General features: G+C 43.3%; 1 protein-coding gene across 1 annotated transcript in view; it reads right to left on the bottom strand.

The window, feature by feature from the left end:
* Positions 1-9844, bottom strand: part of PDZD2 (PDZ domain containing 2) — a 410014-nt gene that overhangs the window by 20398 nt on the left and 379772 nt on the right. Inside the window, exons 17-20 of the mRNA XM_081521413.1 lie at positions 8438-8472; positions 7101-7251; positions 5030-5832; positions 1375-1519 (exon numbers count right to left, since the gene is read on the bottom strand). Coding sequence (XP_081377539.1) covers positions 1375-1519; positions 5030-5832; positions 7101-7251; positions 8438-8472 — 1134 coding nt within the window. The remainder of the gene's footprint in view (positions 1-1374; positions 1520-5029; positions 5833-7100; positions 7252-8437; positions 8473-9844) is intronic.

Here is a 9844-nt window from a genome sequence, read left to right as displayed (position 1 = left end):
TTTTTAACTTTTTATTTTGTATTGGAGTATAGCCAATTAACAATGTTGTAATGGTTTCAGGTAGACAGCAAAGGGACTCAGCCATACATATACATGGATCCATTCTCCCCTCCCATCCAGGCCACCACATAACACTGAGCTGAATTCCCTGTGCTATACAGGTTGCTTATCCATTTTAAATATAGCGGTCAGTGTGTACTTGTCCACCCCATACTCCCTAACTACCCCTTCTCCCCGTCCTTCCCTCCAGCAACCGTAACCTGCTTAATCTTTTCAACTCCCTTCAGCATGACTTTCCTGTTTCTGCTGGTGCCAACTAGGAGGCTTCCCTGGTGGCTCAGATGATAAAGAATCTGTCTGCAATACAGGAGACCCGAGTTTGATTCCTAGGTCGGGAAGACCCCCTAGAGAAGGTAATGGCCACCCACTCCAGTATTTTTGCTTGGAAAAATCCCATGGAGAGGAGCCTAGTGGGCTACGGTCCATGGGTTCGCAGAGTTGGACATGACTGACTGACTGACTAAGCATGTACAGATGCAGGTGCCAGCTACAGGGAAAAGCAGCAACGACCCAAAAGGAAGGGATGTGTGGCTGTTTTTCAGATTGATTCACTCGCTGAGCAAACCCTAAGATTTTGTTAGCAATTTGGCTTTTGTGCAGTGTGTAATGTAAAAGGGTTTTACTGATGGAGATTAAATTACATGGAAGCAGTCCATGATGTCACCTTTCAAAATATTTCTTCACTTGGAAAGCCCCCAAACGCCCAACAATGGGAAGCATACTGGCTCAATTATGGTGCCTTATGGGGTAGAAGTCCTTTACAACTGATGTCATGGGTGCAGAAGAAGGTAGAGGGCCTGGTGCTGCTTCCTAACCAGAGTAGGTTACAGGTGTGCTGATAACCTGACTTAGGGTTAGGGTTAATGCTGAGGACGGCCTGCTGGGGCCAGCACCAGTCACAATGGCCTGGGAGCATCTTGCTGACCTCTTCAGGCTCCTCAGCTATTCTATAGATGCAATACATAAGAATTATTAATTTTTTACTTCTCGGTAGAGGTTTTTCCTGCCATTTTTCTGCACATTTGATTTCACATAAACAGTGTTGAGTTTCTGAAGGGCAGGATATTCTTCTGTTTCATCTTGTTCCTCATTCACTAAGGTACATGTCACAAAATGAGTAAAGGCTGGAGACTAGCTGAAGACAGATACCCATGAACTCAGGCCCAGTGATCTAGTAAAGTTGTTAAATGCAGGTAGCTTTTATCACTAGCCTATGAAGATCTCTCTCCCTGAAAATTTCCCCCATGTAACATTTTTATTAGTTAACTTCTCCTCGCCCATCCTAAAGCTTAGTAAGTGATAAAATAATCTTACCTGTCCCGAGTTGTTGCCCCTGCTTGGATGTGGCTTCAGGTGGGTTCTCTGTAGAGTGGCTGGCATCTGGGTGGGGCAGGACACCACCTGTTCCCCATTCAGTGGGGACTCGTCCATCCCCAACGGACAGCTTGTCCAGAGATTCCTGGCACAAGGACAACTATGAGTCACTGTTAATGGCTTTCAGGGTTTTCTGCATCCTAATACATCATATACAGAGGAGAGCTGGTTTGGGAAAATTCAAGGAGCCCTGGACCAGAAGCTACAAGACCCAGATTCTGGGTTTAAGGTCCAACTAGAAATTTCATGGCCTTGTCACTCTTCCTAAGCATTAACTTTAAGATGTGGGTGATTAGTAGTAGTAGTAGTGTTAGTCACTCAGTTGTATCCAACTCTTTGCGACCCCATGGACTGTGGCCTGCCAGGCTCCTCTGTCCATGGGATTCTGCAGGCAAGAATACTGGAGTGGATTGCCATTTCCTTCTCCAGGGTGATTAGGAAAAGGCAAATCAAAACCACAATGAGATAGCATTTCAACCCCCTCAGAATGGCTTCAATCAAGAAAACAGAAATAACAAGTGTTGCGGGGCTTGCCTGGTGGCTCAGTGGTAAAGAATCCACCTGCCAACATTGGAGACATGGGTATGATCCCTGGTCTGGGAAGATCCCACAGGCCACAGAGCAACTGAGCTCGTGCGCCACAACTACTGAGCCTGCGCTCCAGAGCCCGTGAGCAGTAACTGCTGAGCCCACACGCTGCAACTACTGAAGCCTGCCTGCCCTGGAGCCCATGTTCCGCAACAAGACACCACAATGACAAGCCTGCACACTACAACTAGAGAAAGCCCAGATGCAACAATGAAGACCCACCATAGCCAAAAAATAAAATAAATAAATCTTAAAAAAAAACCCAACATGCAGCATACAAAAGGCTATACAGAGGTAAGGCATTATTGTTATACTATTGCATTGTGATGTCCAAAACCAAAACCAGCTCATTTGGGGAGTCATGGAGAGGATGAATCTAAATGAATAAAATTAGCATTTAACATTTCAAAACTGTACTTTAGCCAAGCGTCAATGACTTCATCTTCCTTTTTTCTAATACCTACTATGAAAGTTTTCTTTAAAATAACCTTGCTAAAACGTTAAATCAGATTTATTTGATATTTACCCTCTGAGCGAAGGAGTCATAAAGTGGCCCAAAGGTGGCAGCAGAGGAAAGAGGTGAAACAGATTATCATTTAGCTACTTTTGTTTAAAGAAAGAAAAAAAATCATTTAGTAAAATGTCAATTATCTGCTGAGGGAACTCAACAGTGTTCAACTCAGTGAATTTTCTATTTACTAATAAGGCATAAATGTGATATGAAAACAGTAGAAGAATCTGAAACTCAATAGAGGTAGTGACTGTACGGCACTGTGAATGTAGCAAGTGCCATTCAACTGTACACTTGAAAATGCTTTGTTGTTCAGTCGCTGCGTCATGTCCAACTCTTTGCTACCCCATGGACTGCAGCATGCCAGACTTCCCTTTCCTATACTAACTTTATGTTAAGTGAATTTCATCTCAATTTTAAAAAGTATTAATAAAAACATTAAAAGACAATCTATTTTCCAAAAGAAAAAGTCTCATTTTTTTTAAGTTTCCAATATAAAGAATAAATACTTTATGGGCAATGCATTCAATTTTCTTTCCCATATAATATAAATAAAATTTGGGAACGAGAAATTTTACAAGAAAAACTGAACTTCTGTACAAAAATTTTAAAAGGTGCTTGAAGTTCTTACTGAGAGTACTAATTCACAATTATAAGACATTTTATTTTAATAGATATAAATTATTATAAAAAAAGATATGAGTAAAATCCATGATTTGGCTTTATATAGTTATTCAAAATTTGTAATACCCTTAAAAGGAAGAGGTTTACCCATTAGTTGAACATGACATTTTAAAATACATGTACTAGTTGGAGGTAATAACAATTTTTAGAAGGAAAAAAAAGGTGTATGTTGCTACTTCTTCTGTAAGGTTAAAAACAAACCCTTCTGCTGAGATTAGCTTTTATGACTTTGTATTTTCTGCTTCTCTTTACATGTATTATATGTTTTACAAATCACTTGAAAACACATCTTTATAAATACAGGCATAAAAATTGCACTTCACAGATAACTGCATGTTTTACAGGTTGACGGTCTGTGACAACCCTGCATTGAGCGGGTATGTTGGTGCCATTTTTCCAACAGCATTTGTTCACTTCCATCATATTTTGTGTCTCTCATATTTTGGTATTTCTCACAATATCTTACATTTTTTAATTGTTACATTTGTTATGGTGATCTGTGATCAGTGATCTTTGATGTTACTGTTGCAAAAAGATTTACGATTCAACGAAGGCTCAGATAGTTAACATTTTTTAATAATAAAATATTTTTGAATTAAGGTATGTACATTATTTTTAGAGACATAATGCTATTGCACAATTAATAGACTCCAGTATCATGTAAACGTAACTTTTATATGCACTGGGAAGCCAAACACTTGACTGACGTTATTGCGACATCAGCTTGATTGCAGTGGTCTGGAACCGAACCTGCATTCTCTCAGAGGCATGTCTGGACAGCCTTATAAGGCATCTCAGATTCTTCTCTCTGAGTGAAAGTATTTATGTTGAAGAGACTAAATAATGTTTCTCTTACTCTCTCCTTGCTAAAGTGGAGGTATATTAAATTTTAAAAAAAAACGTGCAGTTTGATATTCTGGGCCATTCTAACATACTGGGAAACAAGTAGAAACATAAACAATATTAACTTGCATTTACTGTGGTACATTATACGTTTCTCACTGAATGCATGCCCATTACTTCATGTGATACAACAAGGGTAGGAGTAGCTGTAATTATACATCATCACTGTGGAAAGTCTGAAAAAATAAGGATCAAGCAGAACCTTGACCGCCAGACATAAGCACTGTTAACTGTATTTGACTGTCACCCTGACTGTGAGAGATGATCAGGGAAGACAGCAACATCCCTATTTTACAGTCCAGACAACTGCGGTTCAGAAAGATCAGTAACTTGGCGAGTTATTGCCTAAGTGACCACCGACTAGTCAGTGGAGAAGCTGGTCCCAGACCCAGGGGTTTCCTGCATCTGCCTGGCACTGCCTTTCCGTCATCAACCGCAGGCCCCGTGTATGGGAAGAGAGGGATTACATCTTTCGGCCGAATGATCTCATGACTCAACACTTAGGCACCTCCCCCAACCAATCTGGTGATATATTATTAGGCTCCTAAGCAGTTTGTGTGTTGAAATGAATGACTCTATTGAAAGATGATTCTCCAATCATTATCCTTTCTTTCAGGCAGATTACCTTATGCTTTATAGCAGCGGTTCTCAACTTTTTTGGCACCAGGGACCAGTTTTGTGGAAGATAATTTTTCCACAGACTGGCATTGGGGGGTGGGAAGATGGTTTCAGGATGATTCAAATGCATGACATTTATTGTGCACTTTATTGTTATTATTATTTCATCAGCTCCACCTCAGATCATCAGGCATTAGATCCTGGAAGTTGGGAACCCCTGCTTTATAGCATGCTCTGTACTCATTCAGACAAGACTCACTGGATCCCAAGTAACTAAGAGAAATCAGTTACCTTCTCCACAGTTCCTCCTGGCCGATAACCAGTCACGGTCACTTGGACGGAACTATCCTGGACTTTCAAGTCCGGACCGCATGGGTCACTGGCTCCATCGGTCAGGTGTGCTGCCTCTGTGCTCTTAGGCCTGGCCTCAGCCTCAGGCCTCTTGCGGTGTGGACTGACCCTGGCCACAGGCTTGTGCCTGGACCCCAGGCTGTCATTCTGCTGGAGGGAACTGGGGCTGTCTGTGCTCGCCGGACCCTGGGTGCCTGTCCCGGCTCTGCACTCCAGTTTGGGCGAACTCCTCGATCCTGACAGTTCCTTCCTCCCCGAGCAGCCAGGGCTACCCTTGGGGGCCTCTGATGGGACCAGCAGGCTGGCTGTGTGGGAAAGGGGGTCCCGCACGCCTCCTGGGAGGCTCTCCTGGAAGTCCAGCGAGCTGCCGAGGAGAGGCACCGAGGAGGCCTTGCTGACTAGTGTTTTCTTGGGGTGTTCCTCTCGGTTGACACCTGTGACCTTGGAAGAGGCTGCTGAAACACGCATAGAGTCGTCCTCTGTCAGCGGCCTGCTGGGACCTGAGAGGGTCCCTGGGAGGGAAATACAGTCACCTTCGCCATCAAACTCTTCCTCGTCGCTGGCGTCGTCATCAGAGCAGCCCACCCTCCTCTGGCGGAGGAGGGGGTTCCGGAGGACATCTGGGCTCCCGGGAAGACTGGCTTGCCTGGCGATTGTCACCTGCTTGTGGAAGAGCCCGGAGGCCCGTTGGCTTCCGAGAGACACAAGGCTGTTGGCCCTGGCTTTTCCTGGCTCCTTGTGAGCTGGTGGGGTTGGGAGAAGAAAAGTCAAGTGAAATAGCTTCCCATCTGGTGTGGTCTTTTAATCTAACTCCCCCTGCCTTCTTTATACACAAGCATTTCCACATTCACAGATGCCATGTGCACACCTTCCGGCCACTGGTCACTAGGCATAAACGATACGGTTTCTTGGGATCTGCTTACAGTGAGAGCCAACTTCCTTCTCTCCTCTGCCTACTTTTTTTTTTTTTTTAAAAACTTAACCTCTGGATTGTTCAACTTAAACATGTGTGCTGCTTAGAGACAGAAGTGTGTAACTTGTCAACATCCATGATGTCTAACACATTATTGGGTTCAACTTAAATGCTGCTCCAAATACTTCGAGGATGCCCAGGGATCGACGAGCCCCGCACACCTAGACCTTCTTATCACCTGAGGTCCCTCTTTCACTGGCAGGAGGCAGCCGGGCTTGATTAATGGGCATGGGAGCTCCGAGAGAATGGTAAACTGAAGCCTGAGACTACACATGATTTATCAACTCCAACCTGGGAAGGGAAGGCAAGCATGGGAGCTCTGCAAACTCTTCGCATCTCGTTAAACGTAGTGAAAAATTACACGTGCTTCCGCCTTAGAGCGTTTCTATCAGAGCCTGGAGGAAGCACATGGGCTGCTCCAAACGAGCTAGACAGGTTCTCCTCTGCCTCGTCTGAGACAGGGGATTTTCTTATTCAGACATTAGAAATGAGCAAAAGGAAACCACACTGGTTGCAGTGAGGAGTCAATGCAGTTCACATCAGGTCATTATTTCAGATTATACTGAGAAAATAATCAATGAGGTCTCTCTTTAAAAAAAAAACAAAAAAACCCATTTGATAACATGTCTCATACGTTCTAAATCATTCACTCACTGCCTTCTAAAAAGAATTAATTAAGTTTGGGGTCTAGTGAAGAATTTGCTTAGGATTCCCCTAAAACATAAGGCCATCAGGTTATCAGCCACAATTTGATGACACAAATTCCAAGATTACACTGTGTAAACAGCATCCCAAGGTGGGGGCAGTTTAGCCTTCCACACTTGGGGTACAGACCGTGCACCCAGCCTGTTCACTGCAGAAGTGAGGAGGCTGGTCACTAGGAGTGCATTGCGTTTTCCAAGATCAAACTCTGCCTTTAATCGGGGTAGAAAGGTGGCTCCTACTCAACCATGGGAGTGGTCTCCAGTTCTCTTTCTGTACCCCAGCACTGTGACGCATAAACCAACGCATCATGGAGTCAGAAGAGTCAGGGCTTACGGGAGGTGCCGGGGGGCTCCGCAGAGCTGCTGCTGCCACCGCTCCCTGGAGGGTCCTCGTCCTCAGAGCCGGCCACCATAAAGTCAGACAGCGGGCCTGGGGCGTCATGAGCAAAGTACTGGGAGAGTTCAGATTCAGAAATCAGGGAGTCCTGTTGAAGAAGGTAGTGCTAGATGAGGAAGACGTGCCAGAGTGGATTATTTTAAATAGTAATTGTGTCCCATGTTCCCGAAAACACTTTGTTCTAATCTGTGGTCACTCAAAACAGCTGTGATAGTAAACGCCCACCTCCATTTACTTTAGGATCGCTAAATTAAACAATGAATGAATTAAAAGGCAATTGCTGCCAGACAACGTTTTTAAGAAATATGTTTTTGGCTGCGATCAGAAAAACCACAGCAGCAATGCATCAACCATCCCAGGAAGAAGGCTGGGGGAAGAGATAGGAGGAGGAATGGAATTGCAAGCCACTGGTTCAGCCTACAGATGAAACAACAAAACACACGAGTTTGACTCTTGTTCTCTATCCAATGGGGTTTTGAAACAGCCAGCTAAGAAAGATTCCTTAAAGTTGCAGATGCCCTCCTCAAACTGGCCCAGACCCCTTTTATTAAAAGGGGGGGGGGCAGCTATTTTTCAAACTGTAGCTCAGTTCTTTTATTTTGTTGTTTTGTTCTTTTCCTGGATGAATATTTAATAAAAGAAACTCACATTTACATACTTGTTCTCAAATGGACATTTTTGCTGTTTGCTGTGTAAAATGGCCAAGATGACTGACTCATGGGCAGAAATACAGGTTGGACCCTATGGTTTGATTTATGGGCTCCAGAACAAAGGTCCGCCTAGTCAAAGCGCTGGTTTTTCCAGTAGTCAGGTACGGATGTGAGAGCTGGACTATAAAGAAAGCTGAGCGCCGAAGAATTGATGCTTTTGAACTGTCGTGTTGGAGAAGACTCTTGAGAGTCCCTTGGACTGCAAGGAGATCCAACCAGTCCATCCTAAAGGAAATCAATCCTGAATATTCATTGGAAGGACTGATGCTGAAGCTTAAACTTCAATACTTTGGCCACCTGATGAGAAGAACTGACTCATCTGAAAAGACCCTGAAGCTGGGAAAGATTGAAGGAGGAAGGAGAAGGGGATGAGAGAGGATGAGATGGTTGGATGGCATTACTGACTCAATGGACATGAGTTTGAGTAGGCTCCAGGAGTTGGTGATGGACAGGGAAGTCTGGTGTGCTGCAGTCCACAGGGTTGCAAAGAGTCGGACATGACTGAGCAACTGAACTGAACTGAACCAGTAGAGCGAGGCAGCAAAGTGCCTTGTCTTGACTCACCTTTTTTGCAAAAGAAGGACTCTTCAAGGGGGTACCTGTTGGGGGAAAAATTTATCATACTGTAAAAACAATGAAGCTCAAATCCTTACAAATAGGCTCACCTTCTTAACAGGAAAAGAAGGAGCCAGACATATTAAACAAAACCCTCTCTGCTCAATAGGCACGTGTGTGGGAATGGACGTGCATGCAGTCTATTCGGTACCTGTCCCACCTCCCAAGAGTCTTCTCAAGCTTCAAGCCCTCAGATGCTACTGACTTCATGGTGATCCTATTAATAGCTGTAAGTAACTTCCTCTGCATTTCAGAAGTACTTTATACTGCCCATATACCAATTTCCATATGCATAACATAATTTAATTACAAGTGGATGCCTGTTCTCTTCTTCCTCGACTATTTACCTATCACTGATCGGGCCCTGTAGGCTTAGCACTAGGATCTAGGAAGTGTTCAGTGATTTTTGATAAATGGATTGAAGGATGAATGAAGAAAGGAACAGCATTCAAAAAACTCATGAAAGAAAGAGGGAGAGGGCTGAATATGTGTCTTAGTTTTTAGCTGAAGGACAAAAAGACTCAGCATGGAGATTTTAAATTCTATTCCATGAGCAAAAAGATTTTCAGTTTGAGGATCATAGCTTAGTAAAATCTTTTATAAATGACTGAGTGAATATATTAGGATTATGAGAGGACAGCCTTCAGGCAGCTCAGGAGAATGAGTGAGTTTAATAAAGAGTCCATTATGGCTGTGCCCACTTTCAATATATTAATTATGGATGCAAATAATTAGGGTACTTCTTGGTTGCCAAAAAATCGTAGGCCTTCCTTTTCCTTTGACAACCAGTAACTCACGTCTCAGTTTTCTCCTGACATCAGTCTTAACATCAGTAATATCTCGAGTTCAGATACATCAGCAGAGTCCCTTGAGGTTCCCAACAGGAAACATTACTTTTCCAACTTGGTGCAAGGTTTCATGTTTTAAATTCATGTGAAATTCTTACTAGGGCAATCCTCCTATGACTGAACTTTCCACTTAAGGAGGAAAATCATTTTTGCAGCCTGTTACCTTTCAGTTGAAACTTTTAATTCATATAAAGAAATCCCAGGGTTTTGGCTGGATTGTACCCCGTGCCTACCAAAACAACTAGTAATTTGGTAGCGCTTCATTTCTACTTGGAATGAAGTAGAATTCATGTTCTACTTAACATGAATTGTACATAAACACCTGAAATGCTGCTAACTCATTTTTGCAAATTATCTTAAAGCAGTAGAAAAAGCGTGCATGGCTGGAACTTTAATACAGCACGTTAAATAACTGTAGAAATCAAAAGCAGCCGCTAAGGGAAAGCATGGAATCTCTTTGACAGCTACTTCTGCCAAACCCGGTAATTACCAAGACTCCAATAATACT

This window comes from Giraffa tippelskirchi, chromosome 8 (genome assembly GCF_054371585.1).
Source record: "Giraffa tippelskirchi isolate mGirTip1 chromosome 8, T2T-mGirTip1v1.2.pri, whole genome shotgun sequence".
NCBI classification, from domain to species: Eukaryota; Metazoa; Chordata; class Mammalia; order Artiodactyla; family Giraffidae; genus Giraffa; species Giraffa tippelskirchi.
This window is presented reverse-complemented; position numbering and strand designations above follow the sequence as displayed.